The 21,333-nt window shown below is 41.7% G+C and overlaps 2 protein-coding genes across 3 annotated transcripts in view; both read left to right on the top strand.

Annotated features, from left to right (window-relative positions):
- LOC143009158 (homeobox protein PKNOX2-like) overlaps nucleotides 1–6,308 on the top strand; it is an 85,228-nt gene extending 78,920 nt beyond the window's left edge. The window contains exons 9-12 of the mRNA XM_076161171.1: nucleotides 298–417; nucleotides 688–764; nucleotides 1,124–1,302; nucleotides 3,686–6,308. Of these exons, the coding sequence (XP_076017286.1) occupies nucleotides 298–417; nucleotides 688–764; nucleotides 1,124–1,302; nucleotides 3,686–3,966 (657 nt within the window). The 3' untranslated portion in view covers nucleotides 3,967–6,308. The remainder of the gene's footprint in view (nucleotides 1–297; nucleotides 418–687; nucleotides 765–1,123; nucleotides 1,303–3,685) is intronic.
- Nucleotides 6,309–9,817: 3,509 nt separating this feature from the next.
- On the top strand, nucleotides 9,818–16,467 carry LOC143009159 (pannexin-3-like). Of its 2 annotated transcripts, XM_076161173.1 has the most exons (6): nucleotides 9,818–9,872; nucleotides 10,127–10,319; nucleotides 13,586–13,728; nucleotides 13,958–14,172; nucleotides 14,643–15,394; nucleotides 15,832–16,467. In XM_076161173.1, the coding sequence occupies exons 2-6, from the start codon at nucleotides 10,136–10,138 to the stop codon at nucleotides 15,888–15,890; spliced, it is 1,353 nt and encodes a 450-aa protein (XP_076017288.1). In that variant the 5' UTR covers nucleotides 9,818–9,872; nucleotides 10,127–10,135; the 3' UTR covers nucleotides 15,891–16,467. The 2 variants fall into 2 exon arrangements, with proteins under 2 accessions (XP_076017288.1, XP_076017287.1); XM_076161172.1 differs by lacking the exon at nucleotides 15,832–16,467 and having other exon boundaries at nucleotides 14,643–15,813.
- The last annotated feature ends 4,866 nt before the right edge of the window (nucleotides 16,468–21,333 follow it).

Genomic DNA, 21,333 nt, shown 5'->3' with positions numbered 1-21,333 from the left:
AAAGACTGTCTGACCCTTGTGTTTTATCACAGCTCTTTAAATTCTTTGCCATAATATTCAGACAGCTGACCTTGTGTCTCTATATAGTCAAGGGGTGCTGCTTTTATATATTTTAAGTATCATTACTCAAATTCAGTTACCATGGTGACACTTGAGGGGGTGTTTCTGCCCTTGCCACAGAAAAAAGATAGGTAATTGGTAGTCTCCCTTTGTTTCCGTGGCAACAATAACCAATCTCCACCACTGCTCCTTTTTTCTCCTTCTTTCTTTCTTCCTTTCTTGGCATCCATTGACCAGGTAAACGTGGATCTGTCCTCCCTCTTGGACAGCGATGATAAGAAGTCCAAGAATAAGAGGGGTGTCCTGCCCAAGCATGCCACCAACATCATGCGCTCCTGGCTCTTTCAGCATCTCATGGTGAGGAAGGGGGAAAAATAGGTACTAACTGGTCATTTGTTGGAGGTGGGAAGGTGTTAAAGTGGCAGCTTTGGATGCAGATGACTGAAGAATGATGCTGCAGAAGGCCAGGCAGCAGACAATGACAGAGTTCAGTTGTTTTGTTTCTTGAGTTGGTCGGTCTTGGAATGTAAGAGCAGAATACAGAGTGAGAAAAAAAAAGAAATAAGATGTGAAAAAGGAGGTACAGGAACATGCTGGAAAACAATGAGTGTTTCTTTCTTCTTTTAGCACCCATATCCAACAGAAGACGAGAAACGACAGATTGCAGGACAAACAAGTTTAACCCTTTTACAAGTGAACAACTGGTAAGATGACTATCTCCTTGTAATGTTCTCACATCAGTAGAAATAAAGACACGGCTCTGTTTTCTACTGTGTAACTTTGTTTCTTGAGCTTGAGCTTGACTTGGCAGGAGCTTCCCTTTTATATTTACGGCATTGTGGCGCCATCTGCTGGCCATACACATCAAATACATCAGAGAACATTCTTATATGTGTTTGTCCTGATTTAGGCTTCTAGCTCACCAGTGGATGAAGATGTCTATTATATTCTAAAGTCCCGAATATGATTATATCACACGAACGATCTGTATTATAAAAATGTCAAGCTCTTGATGTATATGCATGTTATACACCTCTGGTCTCATCCCGGTCCCTGTCTCCAGGTTCATAAACGCTCGCAGGCGCATTCTCCAACCCATGCTGGATGCGAGCAACCCAGATCCAGCTCCAAAAGCCAAGAAGATGAAGTCCCAGCACCGTCCCACACAGCGCTTCTGGCCCGACTCCATAGTGGCTGGAGTGCTACAGACGCACAGATCACAAACGGGAAACAACTCAGACAGTAAGATGACGTCCAGATTCCCAGACAAAAAGTTCCAAACAAAACTCGCCTTGTTAGAAGATAGAACACATGTAAAAGCTGGTTGGAAGCCACTGTTGTGTACATGGGATTTTGTAGTTCATTTTTGCAGCATTGCTGTATAAACTTTAACCAGTAGATGCCACTGTTTAGTCTTTATTTTAACCCATGTGGAAGACTTCTGTTCAGAATATCAACATTGTGAAAAGGTCCACAGAGTGGCTTGGAGGAAGTATTTAGTTTTAAAGTCAAAGCATCTGTTAGAATGATGTCATAAAGGAGTAGTGATGATCGTGTCTCGTCAGCCCAGATATCCACTGTTTTCATGTCAGTTTTGAAACATTAGTTAAAGGGATAAATTGAACACCCACTGACTGTTCTGTGCCTGTAATCTCAACACTGCAGCTGTCACAGGTAAAGGGATCATTAACAGTGTGGACAGGGAAAAGTCTGTCCACTGCTAGGAGACTTATATCTTTCCCCTGCTGCCATACAGTCAAGAGCAATGACAGCAACAGCATATCGATGTTGCTGAGGAACAATTAGACTGAACAGCCTCGGGGGAACTAAACCTAATTTTGGGAAACACTAATAAGGTCCTATTGTAATTCTTATAGTCCTAATGTATGTTGACACACTTAGATGTCAGGTTAATAAGCACTTAAATCATGCTTTTGGCATATGAAGATCAATCGTGCCATGGAAACAATTGAGCACAGACTATTTTGAAATTTTACTTTATATACATAACTGAACATAACAGAGTTCATTAATAAAAAAATATTAAAAGAAATCTGTTTTAAAACCTCTGAGTACTTTAAATGACTTGAATTCTTTTTGTACTTTTCCCTGTAGAGTTTATGTGTTGGACATTCCCAAAATTTCAAAACCTACATGCACACACCAACACACCCACAAAGTATGAGGCCAGTGTCCAAGTGTTTTACCAGCATCCATACTTTGCAGTCTGTGTGGGAGCGGCTCAGGCACAACATTGACCAGTCAACTGTTCCTGAAGAACTAGCTCAAGAATTGATTTTGTTATCAGTTATGATGAAATAATGAGTGACATACAAATCAGGCAATGTTGTCTACAAATTAGCTTTAGATCTTCAAGTTCTCATTTTCTCTATCGCCATCTGTTTGCTGAAGTGTTTGTGTGCAGTTCCAGAGCAGGTGAACTAACAGGGACATATGGGTGATTTTGTTTTCTGTATTCTCATCTCCCTGTGGTTTTCAGTCCCTCAGAGTCCTGCTGGTTTTCCTTCTGGCCATAAATCAGAAGCTAATTTAGACCTGGCGCTGCCTGGTGAACGCAATTAGGTCCAATCAGATAAACTAGCAGCAGCACTGTGTTGGCTCAAAACCACAAACTTAACGAGTAAAAAGCTCACCTCTCAAAGACATCATGTTTTTTTTTGTGGATTCCTATCTGTCATTATCTATTATAGATCAAACATAGAGCCAAACTCTTATCATTACCTCAAATTCAGATGTGAAGATCAGATTTATCACACAAATCCATTGTACCACAGCATTGCAGATGAATGAATGATACCTGAAACGGTTGAAAACTATTCAATATGGCTGAATCATCTAAGCTGGTCGTAGCTGCATCTTTCTGTCTTCATGTGTAAACGTTCAGCGACACCATAAATATCTGATCATATACTTTAATCCACTAGATCGCACCTGGTCACAGTCCATCATAGTGCACACAAACTGGAACATTATGTTTCATTACAATTGATGTCTCACTACTTGAGCAATGGGCTAAGTGCTGACAAATGTCCTATCTGGCTTCTTATGTTTTGAAGGGGGGCGTAAAAGCAATCTGGCTCAAAGTCACATCATCTTCTGTTTTCAACAAACTCACCAAAATGTAATTGATTTCCTGCTGACAAACTTGGATAAAAGCATCACCTCCTTCATGGAAGTAAAAATGAATCACACAAGGCTGTAAAGAAGAAAGAATGTGCACCCGCAGTGACAAGAAAACACTTAATAGTACAATAATAGAACACTACCTGTGTGCTCCACGGTGAAGGAAATACATGAAGAGCACAGGAATCAATGAAAGAATCATCATTATCAGTTTAGGAAAAGACTGGCCTGTAGGTTCTGTAGCTGTTGTGTGTTCAGTGACTACAGCGATACATGCTGTGTGTGCTGCATGGGAGTTTTCGGTTGTATTTGTATGGGAAGGGGAACTCTCTAATTTGTACTTTTTCAACATGTCTTGTTAAGAAAGACTTGCAATCTTTGTCAGTGGACTATATAGAGTTTATCCTTATAACACGATTTCCTCCTTGTTCAAATGACAGGAATGATCTAACTTGTGGACCTTGTGTCTGACTCCTCACAGACCCTCTGGGCATGGACGGTCTCCAGCCGCTGTCGTCGGACTCGGCCACCTTGGCCATGCAGCAAGCCATGCTGGGAGCAGACGACTCCATGGACGGCACCGAGGAGGAGGAGGAGGAGGAAGAAGAGGAGGAGGAGGAGGAGGAGGGGATGGAAGAGGAGGAAGACGAGGAGGACGGCGAGGAGGAAAACGAGCGAGGGAGGCAGATGGCCAGTAGAGGAGGAGGAGGAGGAGGAGGAAGGAGAGATTTGAGTATGGAGCACACAGAGGAACTGGAGTAATAAAGGACCTCGGCTAGGACAGCTCTAATGTTAATGATGCTTGAGGGCATTTAAGGGCATATTAGGTTTTCTACACATTCATCAGACTCTCTGCAGAGCCACAATACACTCTCTGACACCACCATGACTACACTTAGAAACAGAAAATATTACTTTAACGCTGAATATATATTGTATCATTACACAGTAGTACCTGCCTTTGCATAAATATTTGGATAGCAGCACATTTTACTCTAGGCTCATTATTTATGAAAGCAAATGGGTTAAGACATTAAAAGGCTCACTGTCAGTATTAAATTGGGTACATTTGTAACGAACAGTTAACGGACGAGAAGATGAGGTTTGACGTTTATCTCCTTCTTTATTAAAGCTCTTTGTGATAAATGTAAAGCTGCGTGAGAGAGACACGAATATATTTTGATAGATCAGACGGTTTAAATTCTTACAGAAATGATGGAGTAAATGTCGAGGGGGGAGGATGTGTTGATAAGATGTGAATTGGAAGGAGTGCTGACATGCTGCAACTCTTTGCACAGTGAGAAACATCTGACTGCCTCTGTAACGTAACAACACTAAGTGAACTACGTCTAAATGTTTTGACATCTTGACACAAGGAGAGACAATGTATTAAAGGAGCTGCCCAATCGTATGAGTGGAAGCGCTCAACAATTAAAGGAAATGTATCATGTGGAAAGCTTCTTTTCTGATTAGTCTGTAAGTACTAAGGGAGCAGAAGGGCAGTGAGTGAGGGTTTGGATGCAGTGGCTAGCGAGTGTTTTGCAATTCTATATACGCTGCCCTTTAAGGCCTGATTTAGAGGAGAGTGGTCTTTCAAGGGAGTGCTTTAAGAGACAGTTCCTTAAATGTGTAGGTTTTCACCTATTGTGCACACCAGTGCTAAAGAAAGTGAGAATAGAGTTTGATCATTGTGTACATTTTAGGGGAATCTAGCCGGGTTTATGCACCAAATTTAGTTATTTTTTGCATGAGCTACATTTTTTGGAGGTTTTCCTGCCTGTAGAAGGCAAGATGCAGAGTCAGGTAAACTCATCTGATTACTGCTGTCTTGGTGCTGAAAACTGCAACTAAAAAGCCAACTAAGTCAAATTCAACCTTCACAACTTCAAAGAATAGTTTTCACAACTTCAAAGAATAGTTTTAATTTTGTATCGCCACCATCACCAACTTGAAGGGACCCCTTGTGACGTCACAGAGGCCAGTTCCAGACCTTTTTCCACATGCTGAATAGTGATCAGTATGACAGATTCATGTGCAAAGGAGCATTATCTATAAGTATTGGAAAGACCAGATCAGAACAGACTTGCGAGTAAAAATCAGAACATATGACCCCTTTAAAACTGACACATAACAGAATCTAGACCGCCAAAAGGGAACAAAATGTAACGCTGTCCAAATAAGTGCAAGGCTGTATATGTTGGCTTCCATCGTTGGTACATCACTCACACCTTTAATGACTCATAGGTTCTCAGGTTGGACAACACTTTCTTTTGACTTTCTTACTCATCGAACACTGACCATTGCTGCAGCGTTTTGGTTTTCCAAGCATGTCTCTTGGAACCGTGTTTTTCTTCTTCTATGAACAACAAACTGTGGTAAACCAGTGTATACTGACTGCACAAAGTATGTATATTGGATTTTTCATGTTTGCATTCTGGTGTTGACGGTTTGCATATTTATTCTGGTTTGGAGAGTCAGAGAGTCGGCTCAAGGATCTGCAGTGACAAAGATGATGACACAGTATGTTTCCTGACAAATGGGGGCGCTGGTGGTCATGCACATACTTGACTTTAGCCATCGATCTCTTGTGAATTTTTCTGACCAGGGATGATTCGTCACAAAAACAAAGCCTGTTAAACGCCGCCGCCGGATCAAAAAGTTTCTCATTGACATCTCAGCGAGGAGAGAAATTGCACGGATACACAAGCGATGACTTTGGGATCCCAGACTGACAGAAACAATGTCATTTACTGGCACGTTTTTTTCACAGAAGAAGACAATTTCAAGAAAAAAAAACAAGGAAAGGACAAAAAAACAAACTGAGTTCCTGGAGGTATCTGGAGCTCAATTTTATGTGAAGGATTTTGAAGAAACTGTGAAACTATTTCAGCTCTCTTGTTTTGTACTAAAAACACAGCCACATAAAAAGGATTCACTTGTTTCTAATGTGAAGCTGTCTAGAAAAGAAAACCATGTTATATTGAATGTTCTGATTGTTCATTGTGAAGTGTGTTGCTCATTAATATTCTTTTTCTCGATTGCTTTTATAAATGGATCTTCCAGAGCAAGAAACAAACAATAGGGGATATTTCTATTTCATTTGTATGCTTTGTTGTCATAATCTATTGTGTTTCAATAGACCAATTTTAATAATTAAACCATGTAAAGGTACTGATTTTGAAGTCATGCTATGAATGTTTAAGGAGAAAATGTTGGTAACTTTCACACAGGCGAAACTAACTAAAGGATTTGATAATCAGCATTCAACAGAGGAAAACAAATGTTTTTTTATGGCTCAATGTGGAGAAAAAACAAAATAATCAGAGTTAAAAAAGATCTTTCCCTAATATCTAATGTCTAATTCTAATCTAATGTTATGTATATTCCATATCATAACCTCAAGACAATAACTGCACTTTCTGTATCTTTGAAACAAATTGGTAAACTTCACAGGGAGTTAGTCCGTCTCCTCCTGAGCAAACTGCTGCAGTCTTTCTTCTGCTAACTGCCAGTTTCAGCTCTTTCCAAAGATGTCCAGTGGGATTCAGATCAGGACTTAAAGCTGTACACTTCAGAGTGGTGGAATGTTTTCTTCTTGTCATCCAGTCTTGGTGCTTTTTCAGGTATGTTTTGGGTCATTATCCTGCTGGGGGACCCATGACCTGCCTGATAATGTTTAGATGTCATCACAGATCTGAGGCATCCAGTGCCAGAGGCAGCAAAGCCACCGCAGAACTCCACTGAGCCTCCTTCATGTTTCACAGCAGTTTCTCTTCTTTTATCTTTATTTTGATCTTTATTTTGTGTGAACATGGGGTCTGTGTGATTTACCAAAAAGCAATAATTCTGTTGGAATTTGGACCGGAGTGCCAAGATACTTGTCAACATTTTCATTCAGTTGGCTAACAGCTGGTGTCCTTTAAGGTCAATATCTACATTTTGAAGTTCCGAAGGTTTGTACTCTCAAAGAGTCTTTCCCTTTAATTTCGGGCCAGTCTTCCCCCATTGACGTCTTGATACTATTGGTCACAGTCACAGGAACATCGGGGGCCGTGGACGTGGTCTTTAAACCTTTACGTTGACCATGTTTGGACTCTCTCTGCTTTCCTATCCCTATTCTGTGTTTAGTGTGATACACACAGTGCCATAAAACAGTCAAGTGACACCTTTTTTTCCATTTAAGATGCCAGAATGAGGGGTTATAAAATTAAAGATGCCTGTGATTAATGATCTAAAAAGAAAAAGTCTACTTGAAGTGTCACTAAGTTACATTTATTTCTCATGACTTTTCAGGTCATTTTGTATCCTCATGTATGAATCACCAAACATATTTTACGTCTAACACTTTTCAGGACTTCTTTGAATAAAAATGCAAGGGTACCAACGCTTTTGGTCACAACTGCAGGACATGGAAACACAAATAGAAACACAAACAATAGAATAGATGAACATTCCCTGCCAGGGTTGTTGTGATGTAAAAAGCATGCCGGGACTATTTACGACGTTTTCGCAAAAGAACAAAACTTATGGGTGACTTCTCCAAACCCTCTCCGACCTTGGTACATTGTAACATATTTCCAGATTATAGAGCAAGCGGTCTAAATATTGGTTTAACTTCCCTCATTTTCCTGTCACATGTCTCGTTTCCCACCCGCTGGTTATTGCTCAGCCCTATGATTTGCTCTTGCTGGAAGACGCCCGCCCAAATGCTCTCCCACCTTTTAGTCTGTAATGATAAATAAAAGAACCAGCAAAGCTTTCCACAGCACTATTTCAGCTGCTGAAATGTGGATTGTTCTGCCTCTTGGTAAAACACTAATCACTGCTGTGGGTGTTCGCGGCACAATCCCCATGTATTGTTTTTATGCCAACTACATGGCCCTCAGCACCATCCATTGTGTATAATTGCATCCTTACCCTATCCTCTGCCCCCGAAAAGTCAAACTTTAATTGCGGTAAAACTTATTAAACATGAGTTCCCTGCTATTTCCTCCTTCAGCTACGGCTTTTCTTTTCGAATAAGGAGCAAAAGTCTGAGCTGTAGCGGCCACGCGGGGTTGAATTGTAAATTATAGTGGGAATAGGTGACACATAAAGACAGGATTAGTGAATAAAACCCTGAGGAAATAATGTGCAGCTTCTCTTCAATCTGAAAGAAATGCCAAATGTTCCCGGAAATTTAAACTCTAAAATAAAGAATCCTTTTGTTCAGGACTTGTTCAGCGAGTCAGTGAAAAACATTCTGTAAACGCAGAAGAAATGTGAGTATAGAAACGTACGTATTTCACTGCTAAGGTGGGCGTTTTAATTTATCACGTGGCATTAGTTACAGCTGCAGAGCTGTAAAGTCATAAATCATTTGCCGGGTAATTTATTTCAGGTTGTTGTTTGCCTCTAACTCAGTGGTTCACTCAAGGCCAGCAGGTTCAGACTGATGATTAATACATTTAAAAACAAAACAAGCCAGATAACATCAGTCTTTAAATCGACTGCATGAATGTTGGATGTAATTATCTACTGTGGAAACCTAAGGTGTTGCAGTACTTCCAGTGGAAATAGAAATAATCAAATAATTTCAAATAATTGAAAGTATTAATACCACAATAGAAGTAAACTACTGAAAACTATTTCATATATTTTGAGTTGGCATCACCTTAGCTACACGTGACCCCGGCCTGAGAGGATATTTTCCTTCAAATCTAAACCACACGAGCTGGTTGTCTATCATTTAATTTGAACTTCTTTGTTGTTAGAAACTAAAATGAATGTCAATAAATACGCCATCTTGCAATGTTGAAAGATCCTCAACTCCTTCAAAATTGGATCCAATTCAATTCTCAATTCAAGTCCTATCTATCTGCAGTAATGTATTATTTTTTAAGATATCCTGCTGAATAACAAACACACCGATTGAAAACACAACTCTCATGTTGTTTAGGTTCCATATTGGGCATTTATAATTAAGGTAGTGGAGACCAGGACTGGATCTGACTCAAAACAACTTTAACCTGTAGGCAAAGTAACTTTACTATTCAGTCTTTATGTATCATTTGTGTTCCTTTTGATAACTTCAGATTCACCACAGTGCAGCTCTTACACCCACAGACGCACACATGTCACATCCCCTCAATCCTACCATGTTACTGTTAATCATGTTTTTCCTCAAACACTCACAACTCAATGACTGCAAAAGTCAGAAACGAACGTTACTCTCTGCTCAGTCTCACTGCAGTTATCTTAGTTATAGCAGCAGCTCTGAGGCTGGAGCGCTAGTAAAAATAGTCTTGGAATGACAGAGGCGGCAAAAGCCACTGACGACGGCTTGCTTGTTTGAAGTGGGCCACAGCCATGGTGCTCCACAACATGGGCAACTGAAGGGTGGACCAGAGGAGAGCACGCACACACACACACACACACACACACACGGCACAGCATTCAGAACTGGTGGTCTGTTAGCAGTGCCATCTGGGCGTCTACATATTCCCAGATGTCCTCTCTGTAATTAAACCCAGACCCGGCTCGGCCTGGTCCAGCCCAGATCCAACCTCTCATTTACAAAGGCCCTCCTTGAATATTTAAGAAGGTTTCCAACAATATGTGGACTTTTGGAAGGACTTGGTGGCTCTGCAAACAGATTTCCCATTTGTGTCACTAAAGCTGGACTTGAGGTAAGACGGCTGTCATCTTGTCTGTAAAGAGGGTCATACATTTCTTATTCTAGTTATGTTAATTGCAACTTTAATTAGGCTCCTTTTTATCAGAGGTAAAAGTAAAGGGACTGTTGCAGTGTTTGCCTTGATTATGGACGGCTCTTTCTTATTACATGGCACATATAATGAGGCATGACAGGAATGACAAGATAGAGAAAGGTGTGTTGTGTATATGGTGCAGATTGGTATAAAAACCTTCTTATTATTGATAGGTGTTGAAAATGTCGATCGCCAAAGCAGCGGCTCAGGCCATGCTGTCTGATGCCCTGCTGCAGGAAGGCTCCGGGGTAAACAGGATCAACCACCTCGAGCTGGAGCTTCCCCTGGACAAGGTCATCAAGTTTGTGTCTGTGGGCCTTCCACTGCTTCTTGTCTGCATGGCCTTCGCCCGTGAGGTCTCCCTGGGTGAGCAGCTGTGTGTTTCTGCCATTTGAGGACATTCATTTTATATTCCATTTGTGTCCTTCTATAGTTATACAGTATGTACTCCAGTGTTCTTGATGAGATGCTGCGTTATCCCTCAGGCTCACCTTTAACTCAAAGTGAACTGAAAGGTTTAGACTATAAATAGATAAGAGGTTGCTGTAAAACATTTGATTCATTTCACCTGAGAGTGTTCCATTTCATTGCTGGGTTTAAATATGAACAGCAACAACAAGCAGAAATGGGATTACACACACTTTCAAAGGTCAGCACACCCACATAACCTATCATGGAAGAACAACGCAAACTATCGGTTCCATTTGGACAAAATATGAATCCTAAACAAACTCTTTTAAGTATTAAGTAATAATTAAGTATAGGTCAAGTGTTTATATTGATTCTACCATGAAATTCAGCCATTTTGGAGGTCAAGCAGCTTGTTCTAATTGTTTTATCCATAGAAAAAACTGTTTTATTTATCAAAATGACATTAATAGCATTTCACAGGGTTATTCGAATGTAAAGCAGAGTTTACAGCCCGAGCTATAAGAGGCGAGAGCAGCCAACATGTCTTTATCTGAAGAAGCTGACTCCCTAAGCTTTGAGCGAACTCTCCTGAGCTGGTCTGCAATCAGCACGATGCTCCTGATACTAATTGCCATGGGGGATGATTGAGAGCAGCGTTCACTAACACTGGCACACTGTAATTACAGGGCGAACTTCTTCTGTGGCAGCTCCACTCTATTTGAGTCAAATGAGAGGATATGTTGATTATCCAGAGAGGGGTGGGGGGAGGCGGGGCGGGGGGTGGGGGTGGTGAGGGGGAGCATAGAACATGGCGTGGAACCGATAGATCTTGGCTGCCTTTTTGCGTGGTTGTCAGTTTCACAACAGAGCTTGATTGCGCTGCTGTCTGCTGTCTGGTTGAGCTGCACCTGGACTCTCAGCCAGGAAGCACAAATATGAGGAAGATCTGCCAACATGAGCCGGGGAGTGGGAATATGAGATAGGAGCGGTGGCAGGAATTTAGGGCCTCTCGCTCCAAAGAACGCACAGGGGTGAAAACACCAGCAAGAATGCAGGCAAAGGGGAAAGATAGAAGTGAATAAATTAATTCAAAAGAACATGCTGGTGTCAGACTTATAAGGGGAAACATGCAAAATAATATGTAGACAATATAAAACAATACGGGACGGCTGATCGGTCTTGGGGGCGCTCTTGACGCCCCCCCAGATTCTCTTGCAGCGAGACTGAGAAGTATCGCCTCATTCATTTACCTGAGGTGGTACTTATTCATATCGCTCCTCTTCCGGTCCCGCTCTGTGCCCCCCGCTCTGCGCCTCCCCCCTAGGGGTCGGGCCCCCCACTTTGGGAACCACTGGTTTAATATATTATGACCTTATTTCTAATAAGTGGTGACCTATTTTTCTCTATTTAGACAGGCAGCTGAGGCACTATCTAAGTCTGACTGAGGCCTTTCTGTGTTAGTTCGATGAATTACAAGCTATTAATTGTGTGCTGATGTGAACACGAGTGTGTATCAGAATGTAAGATCTGTGACAGACTGAAGGCTTTGGCCTCCACATGACCCTGCACAGGATGAGAGAGTGCAGAGGACGAAAGTTTGAGTCTGGAAGATTGACAGAAAATGAAATTCGAAGCTAAGCCGTGATGTCTAGTTGAAGGTTTGTGGATGGACATCACATTTAGAAAAGATGAAAGGGAACTAGATAGAAGGAAAATACTTTTAAAAACGTGCACTTGATTTTGCAACAGAAAGAATACAGTATTGTATAATTGCTGTAACTAGAGATCAGCTGTGTATGGTTTGGCGTCTACTTGTACTCTGGATCCAGACCTGCAGTAAATGGTATACTGGACCAAGAACTGTACTCCAAGTGGAGCAATTATGCTGTTTCTGTTTTGGGAATGCAAGTAATTGCTGACTTCCTGGCTAAAATGTATTTTCAAAGTAGAGAGAAATTGCTTTATATTTTAGCTGACCAACATCTTCTTTCGATTTATATAATGTTAAATAAAATGTCCCTACATATAAATTAGCATTTCTGGTTAAGTATAACTCTAAATGTGGACATGGTGATGACAGATATCTTAAGTAATTATCTTAAATGAATTTGTACACTGTACTCAGATTATTTGTCTGCACTCCAATGAAGAAAATATGCAAGAAAATATGAATTTGAAATGAAAAGCATGCAAATATGAATGACTCTTTGGATTATCGAGTATGAGGAGAAAGAAATCAACTAAATTGCCTTAATCGGCTTATAATCAAGGTTTTAACTATGGTGAATGTTGCCGTTATTAAGCTCTGTCAGCATACTAAATAAGTTTTATAGCCTGCTGACAGTTGACACAAATGGATTTGTAAAATGTAACATGTACAACAACAGGAAACACATTCACAACACACATTTAGATTCGAATCAATGCCACTCTGAGAATAAGTACACAGAATGGGTGGAGATGTGCAACGCTGAGGGCAGCAACTGAACAACGTTTTCCCACTTAACCATGTCTTGGTGTGTATAATTGGTCATGTTAAGACGGATATATGTCTCTCTAACCTCAGCAGCCATTACTGCTCTCAATGCAACTATCAATATGTTAGAACATGGAAGGGAAATTACACACAGACATGATGTATATACACGCACGCCCTATATAATGGGCCCCATGTAACAGACGCCTGTAATGAGATGGACTGGATGGAGAATTCTCATCTTGGCAGTAAATTAGTAGCAACATGTTTCTACTTACGGAAAACTTGGCAGATGTTGGAGGTTGCTTGTAAAAAATAGAACCACCATGTTTCTCTTTGCAACGCTCTGAAGTGGAGGGGGGCACACCCATCCCCTCTCTTTAAGGGTGGAGCACCCTTGGGAGATGACAGATGGGGTGCGGAGCAGAGATTCAAGCGGTTGGAGTATGTGTGTGGTTAAACCAAGGTGAACTAAATATACAGTGGAGAAGCTCAATTTTTGGAAAGGAGTCACCCACTTTTTTTTAAATGTCAGGTTAACATTCAGAAACATATGATTTCTCGGGACGGAAAGGGAAAGAACGTGCAGACGTTATTTCTGTAGCAGCAAGTCTCCAGCACTGAATATGTGCTTACATTTATCAGAAAATTGATGAAGATTAATCAAAGGTACTACAGACTACCAATTCCATAACTTCTATATATTGGTATAAGGTCAATAATCCAATGAATGTTTATTCTGCAGGGCCTCAGATCAGCTGTTTCCCTCCCAGCAACTTCACAATGAAGCAGGCCAGCTACGTGGACACGTACTGCTGGGACTCTCTCATGCACCACGAGTTTGACAGCGATGGAAACTTTGAGGAGCGTTCCCTGTGGGTGCACAAGGTAAAACCAGAAAATGCTTGACTTATTTTTCCCACTTAGAGGGACCCAATTGTAGCTATTTTTGTTCAAACCGTTTGCAAACAGTTTAGAGCCATTCAGTAATGCGCCTGACAGTTTTAGGGCAATGCTAAATGTGTGTAAAGTAGTTTTTAAAGCCGTATATATATCTTTTTGCGCCCTCCATCCTCTTTTCTTAAATCTTCCCTGCGTGTCCTTTCTGTCCATTCAGATGTTCCCTTACTCTCTCCTGGCCATGGCGATGCTGATGTATCTCCCAGCTCTGATCTGGCGCCAACTCGTCATGCCCACACTGGGCGCGGATCTGCTCTTCATAATTGAGGAGCTGGACAAGTCGTACAACCGCTCTATCCGACTGGCGCAGAACATCCTGGATATGCGCCAGAACACGAAAAACCCTCTCACTTTTCAAGCTGAGCTGGACAGGTGAGAGGGAGACGTGACAAAGTGCCCGTGTGTTAAGTTTTGGCCCGTGTCAAGAATCTTCATTGCGCTTTATGTCTCGTTAAATGCAATGCTGCCAAGTTTACACAAGTCTAAGTCTTTTAGAGGAAACTGATTTTATGAGATTTGCTTTAATCTCACAGAAGATTGAACATTATTGAATGAAACTTTAATGATTCCTGAAAATGGGCATTGGGTCACTGCTGCTTCAAATAAACAGGATCTGTTTAATACGAGCCTGTGAAAGGAAGCAGGGAAATGTGGTTTTCCAATGTTCTCCCGTCTTAAATTTCATGTTCAGAAAAGAACTGTTGAGGCTGTTGTGTTAGGCAGCTCCTTGTAGCCCAAAGTAGAAGACTGCGGTTGCATCATGTAGATCCCAGCTGTGAATGTGCGTGTGTGAACTTGAAGCAGAGATCTGTGCTAAATCTCCTCTTCTTGTCCAACTGCAGGGCTAAGAGGAAGCGATACTTTGAATACCCCCTGCTGGAGAGATACATGCAGTGCAAACAAAACTCCTACTTCCTGGTGAGCATGCTTTTCCTGCGGGGCTTCCTGCTGCTCACCTTCATGACTGCTGCCTGCCTCTACCTGGCCTACTTCCACCTCTCCGCCTTCCTGCAAGACGAGTTCAGCTGCTTTGTCCGCACCGGCATGTTGCGTGACCAGAACTGGATGCCTGAGCTAGTTCAGTGTAAAATGATTGGCCAGTTGGTCTTCCAGGTGATAAGTGTAGCCAACGGTGCCATCTACCTCCTATTGGCACCAATCGTCATCTTCAGCCTTGTTCGCCTCTTCGTCTGGGACACCGCCTTCCTCTCCATCTACGAGGTCCTGCCGGCTCTTGACCTCATCCGGCGTCGCAAGCTCGGCTGCCCTCTGAACGACCTCAACGTCCTGCTGCTCTTCTTGCGTGCCAACGTTGCACACCTCAAGTCTTTCGGGAAGGTGAGAGCATTGTGCTCACTGGCGCCTCCGCAGGTTGGCAACAGCAGCCCGGGGCAGGGCTTGAGCGCAATGCTCAGCCAAGAAGAGATCCAAGAGCGAGAAGAGGCGGCGACTGAGCTGGCAGAGGAATTGGAAGAGGCCAGAGAGGAAGGGAACCTTAACCTGGTGGATATCATGACCATTCTGGGAGCGGCACAGGGCAAAGTCGTAAACTGCAGCGAGCAGAAGCCTTTGGTGGAGGAGAATATGAGCCTTGGTACCGTAACACTTATCTACACACTCAAACGCATACTGTTAGTGGCTATTTTCATCTACATCATATGGGATGTGCAGAAAATTATTAAGTGACCTCCAGCCTGCAGATACAGCCTTTGAAAATGAATAGCAAATATCCTGAATATTACACAGCATAAGCAGTCCTCACTAAACAGACACTGTAACTTAATGCCAAATAAGGCCAAGTCCAAGAGGATTTGAGGAAGGAAGCACTTTCTCCAAAATTTGTTAGAGCTGGAAGATGTGAATTCAAATGAAGTGTTTAGTGAACCAATTCTCACAAGTTCTTGCTTTTGGTTTATTCTGATATGTAGCAGCCCCTAGCTCTAAAAGAGTGTTTGAAGTGAAGGTAACGTACAGAAAGAGATAGATTTGTGGTACTTCTTAGCCCTAACTGCCCTCTCTGTCTCTTCACAGAGCCAAACCACCTGGGGTACCATGAGTTGAAGGAGACAGCACCATTTAGTCATTACTAGGCCTCCTATGGACTGAGTCAAAGTGATAACAATTGGGGGATGGGACTGCTGTAGATTTACTGTACCCTCAAAGACTGTGGACACCAATCAAAGGTTTCTGTGGTTTGAGGACAAAAAGTTTTTGTAATAACATGGCAAAATGTGTTGCAGGAGATTTGATGTTTCAGTGTTTCACATCAGGCGTCTGAGGTCGCTATTGACTTTGTTTCTGTCTCTAAACCACGTTCACTTTATAAACTAGTTCTGGCTTAAAGTCAGTAGACAGAATCCAAATGAAAGTGGCTGATGTTTGTCGGATTTCTGGTTCAACCACACATTCAAGTGACTATTGTCGTGGGAATTCTTCAGTATGCATTGTTAATATGACAATACAGAATTCTCCAAATGTATTTGTGAAAATTAGTGACTGTGTGCCTGTGTGGGTTATTTATGACATTATATGATGTAAGGTAAATATGCTAAGTTGTAATTATACTACTCCCTCTTTGCTCCAGCTGTGCTCCCTCTTGTCCTCTGTACTAAATAGGGAAGAGATAATATTTTCGGTGTTTTTGTGAATTCGATGGGATTCTGAATAAATGACTTTGTGTAAATACCTCTGGTTGAGCTTCTTTCCATTGGTGTGAGCCGGGCATTAAATATCTTTTCTCATGGTCCATGACATAGCAGACAAACACAATTTCCTATACAGTGAGCTGTGCAACTACATACCTAATGTGAAAAGCAGTATGTGAAATATAAAGTATATACATTACAAAGTGCAGTGCAGTTGTCATTCTTACTTTGTTGTGGAGTGGGCAGTGAGCTCAGGGCCAGAGGCTTCATGTCTCTGTGTGTGTGGGTGCTGTGCAGTTCCCTCTTTGTTGTGTGTGGGTGATGGAGGCAACGGTTTGTTGATGATTTAAAGCACAGGTGATTGTTTTCCCTTAATCACAAACCCCTAAGTGACCCATTTCATTCAAAAATTGAACATTTCTTTAGTAATCTACAATTGTAAAGTTAACTTCTAGAGAAATGAAATCAAAGAGTCAAAGCGAAGTATCCATTTAAGCAGCAGGGAGTGTCTCATTTCAGATGTTTTTTATTCTTAGAGCCTGTAATTTCAGCGCTGTAGGGTTTGAAGTACTTTGTTATTCCTGTGCAGTATAAGGCAATCTAGTGATGAAAGAAGACAATGAATACACAATAATTTCTGATTACGATTGCAGTTAATGACTTTCAAAGGCTAGAGGTTTTAAATTTACTAATAATTGCTTCCAGTGTTGTTTGGTAAAGCGCCGTTTGAAGTTTGTTTTTGTGTGAGCACGTTCGTTAACGTTCGTTAAGATGTGTAGCGTCTCATCACGGTTTGCATGGAGATGTGCTTTGTCAAAGTGGTAGTAATCCTAGTGTTTTGTTATTAAAGCAGAGGGCACAGCCAGCAGCAGAGAGTTTATGCCTGACTTACTGTGTCCTGGAGAAAAGAAAGAAAAGGAAGTAAAAGCATAGCCATAATAATGAATAAATGCACTTTAAGAAGTCCAAATATGCACAATGGCAAATGCTTAGGACTCCAAAACAGCAGAAAAAGTAGAATTTTTCAGAAATACTGGTAAATACAAGGAAAATGTGTAGCTTGGTTTTCATACTGTAACATTAAAGTCTAATCAATGACATTTCTAGCAATTTAATCCTCTTTGAACCATAAGCCCTGACACAGAAGAGGGGCATACTGGTAGAATTACTGATGTTTCTGAGTGCTTCTCCCTAATTATATGAATTGAAGATTCAACACAAAGGCACACATGTCAAGTCTCTCTGATCTGCCGTTGATGAGCAACGTCGCTTCAGCTGCAGCTGGCTCACTGACGCCACTTGAGGGCATCATTGAGTCACGCTGAACACAGGCTGCCTCATTGTGTTAAAGGCTTCGTTGTATTAATTTAGTGCTTGCATCACAAGTAGGAGGTCACCGCTGATATTTATAATTTCTGTAATCAAAACAAAAGCGAATGCCATTTAATTCAAATCATCCTTATCAGGCCTTCACCAGGTCCACACTCCTCTGCCAGAGCCTGTAAAAGCTGCGGAGTCGCTGCCAATTTCCCTGAGTCAGTTTGGAGGGGAGGTTGGTGCTGCTGTGACTGGAGTGCTGCCTTTTGGAAGTGAGAAACTGCTGGCAATCTTCATCAGCAGAGTTCAGCTGTGTCAGCTCTGGACACCAACTATCACTGTTTGCGCCTAGCGTTTTCTCAATGCGCTCAGCATAAGCGAGATCGTGCTTTAAGCTGGATTTGATTGAGTAAAATGGGAGATCAAAGGCACCCTTATCCTGTTCTACACTTCCTCTCCTGCCTGTTTGTGTAATGGTGATGTCTCTGTTACACCCAGGCAATGCCGAGGCGATATCATCATGGGGTTTACATGACAACACGGCAGCAAGCTCGCCGCTTCAGCCCAGTGATTGAATTTGTGCTAATATACAATTTGACAACTCTCGCGGCTGAAGCTGTTCCCTGCAGCGCTGCATGAAAAATAGACTGATGGGAACAGATAACAGCAACCAATTATGTTGCACTCATCCTGTTTGTTTCCTTTGTGTATTGCGATGATCTATGTGTTGGATGGTGCTGAGAAAAGGTGGGTGGGGGGAGGGGAGAGGGGAGGGGGCGGGGGGGAGGATGATGAGGTTGTTCCGGGCCAGACCACACAAGCTCACAATTAAAACTGAATATAGGGGTTTAAGAGGAAATTGATTTTGGGGTCAAATAAAACCCTCAAACTCTTTATTATCCCATCATATTTCCCATCAAATCCTTGCAACACCTTATTAAAGCTTTGTGATGCTTCCAGTCAGGAAAATAAAAATCCCCAGATAGCAATTTTAGTTTGCAAACCTCCCAACTTTCCCTTCGATGGCGATTTCTAAACCCCCATCCTGTTTTTGGCGTATGGTTGCATGGGAGTCAAGGTCGGTCGCACAGTGACAGATCACGTTCTTCGACGTGCAAGTGAGCTGCGGCAGCATGCAAAACCCAGGCTGATATAGTAAAGCGTTGAGCACAGTTGAGGTGACCTTTTAGATCACGGTACAATTGATCCGGTTCACATCGCAGATCAGGTGGCCACACGATGAAGACAGAGCAGTAAATTAAAAGCGATGGCCGGGCTTTACGGAAAACACACACACAGGCAGTTTTGTGTTCTTGCTGCAGTAATTAGAGGTGTGCTGAATAGCCACAGCTTGTCAAGGGAGGTGGGGATTATAATGGGGGTATATAATAAGCAGTGGTGAAACAAGCGCTCACATCCTTCTGAAGAGTAAATTAAAAATACCAATACGAGGACAGGAGCCATTAATAGAGGGGCTATACACAGAAGTGGCAGGAAGAAAATAAACAAACTGTCATTGTTTATGTGCCTATCATTACGTCCCTGTTATATTCCTGTGGTAAGAAACCCTAAAATTCCCACCAACTCAATATACAAAGTTGTAAGCCACGTTGTTAGACTTGCTGGGATTTGCCAAACAGAACCAGATCTCTAGTATGAGCTCACACGGATGTACTATGAAATGGAGTTTGTGGTTTCACCAGCTTACTTGGGGCTTAAACCCGAAATTGAGTTTTTCAGAATTGCTACGAATCAGCTGACTTTAATCGCCATGGCAACTTACGCTCTGCTCCAATCCTGGTCCGAGCAGGTTAACTCCATGGTTAAAACGAAATTTTGCTTCATAGCCCTTCCAGTAAAGTCCATCCAACATTAGTAAACAATGTTGTCTCATTGCCCCTATTACATGAATGTGCAGGGACTTTAATTGACAGAGCCTGAGTCAACTTAACATCTTGATAGTTGCGGCAGTCAGGATTTGCTAACAAATTAACCCCATGTTTGCAAAACCTTTCGTCATAGAATACCTGCATTTTTTATTTACAATAGGACGCTAGATCTTCATAGATTTGTAAAGTACATGAAACAAACATAATCCAGGGGTGAGGGAGGCAGTGGCTCAGTGGGTAGAGCTTCTGCTTGGGAACCGGAGGGTTGCCGGTTCGAGCCCCTGCCGAGGCGCCCCTGAGCAAGGCACCGAACCCTCAATTGCTTCCCCCTCTGCGAAGGGTGGTAATGGAATGTAAGTCGCTTTGGATAAAAGCGTCTGCCAAATGATCGTAATGTAATGTAATGTAATGGGTTAAACCTTCATCTGTTTCATTTCTCTTCTTTATCTGTTCTTGGTGTTAGTAGTGTGTGCTCAGCCTTGTTAGCTATCATGTGGTCCTCCTCTGTTTATTCCAAACAAACCCCTGTGGTTGCTGAAGGAAATGTAAAACAGTAAATCAGAAGAATTTCTGAGGAAAAAACCCTCCCACCTGCCACCTGGTGTTCAGTGAGACAAAGGGGGTTCAGCATTTGGGGTTTGCTCCTTTGTCAAAGCACTCCTGTGTGGAGGTGCTGGGGAGTCATTCCTCTTTCAGATTTGTGTTAAGTATTTACAAACCCTCTGCCCAGGCCTGTGGAGCTCAAATTAGCTCATAAAACACATATAAGAGCAAAGACTAATAGTAATAATCTCACAATCTATTATTAAAATGCGAGATGACGCTCCGTCATGTTCGCTGAAGTGAAATAAAAATGAGCTCAACTCAAATCTAGGAAATTATATGAAGCAAGAATTATGAGCCTAAAGGCCATCTGATGCTGAATAAATTAAGACTGTAAGTCTGTTAAGCACAAGATAAATTATCTTTATTATTCATCATGAAGAGAGGTTTCAATGCTCAGTGTAACTCATCTAACAGGATTTAAAAAGACGGACAATATAATTACTCGTTATGAGAAACTCACATAAATCTTAGTTTGTCTCAGAAACTTCACATAAAATAAGGTTACAGTCAAACCTAGAATGGAACTGAGAGAAAACAGGAGTAAAGGGCAACTGTGGCTGAGAGAATTAAGAAGATTAATAGTCCAGATGTATAAACTTTGCATCTTGGTTGAGAAAGGTCAGGACAGTTGGACAGATCAGAAGCAGAGGACAGATGGACCTACAGCAGGTCTGAGGAGAGGAGGGCTCCCCTGACACCTCAAAGTCAGCTCACGTACCCCAGGACTGTGGAAGGACACCTTAGTACCCACATCCCTTAATGACCCTCGCACATCATATAAAAGTCATGAAATTACAGGAAGGGGTTATGAAAATTAATAATTGAATTGTATTTAAAATGTAATCTATCATTTAAAGTCGTATGTGTATGTACTGTATGTCTGCTAATGTTTTTATTATGTGATATCAAGGTGACATTCAGGAATTAAGGTAATACTATGGCCATGTATTCATAAAGCACATGATTTGCATGCTTCCTGCTCCTTTTGTAGTTATTAAAAACACATAATCCGAGCAGTGTAGTTTTATGAAACTTGCCAGTACTCTACACCAACATTTTCCTTTAGTTTTAAAGTA

Source organism: Genypterus blacodes, unplaced genomic scaffold (genome assembly GCF_046128005.1).
Source record: "Genypterus blacodes isolate CSIRO-AG114 ecotype Tasmania unplaced genomic scaffold, CSIRO-AGI_Gbla_v1 ptg000111l_1, whole genome shotgun sequence".
Lineage (NCBI taxonomy): Eukaryota > Metazoa > Chordata > Actinopteri > Ophidiiformes > Ophidiidae > Genypterus > Genypterus blacodes.
The sequence above is the reverse complement of the archived record's forward strand: the minus strand, read 5'-3'. Positions and strand labels throughout refer to the sequence as shown.

Coding starts and splice junctions, on each gene's coding strand:
- LOC143009159 (XM_076161172.1), top strand. CDS start 10,136: ATGTCGATCGCCAAAGCAGCGGCTCAGGCCATGCTGTCTGATGCCCTG. Junction 10,320..13,585: donor CGCCCGTGAGGTCTCCCTGG/GTGAGCAGCTGT, acceptor TTTATTCTGCAG/GGCCTCAGATCAGCTGTTTC. Junction 13,729..13,957: donor GTTCCCTGTGGGTGCACAAG/GTAAAACCAGAA, acceptor CTGTCCATTCAG/ATGTTCCCTTACTCTCTCCT.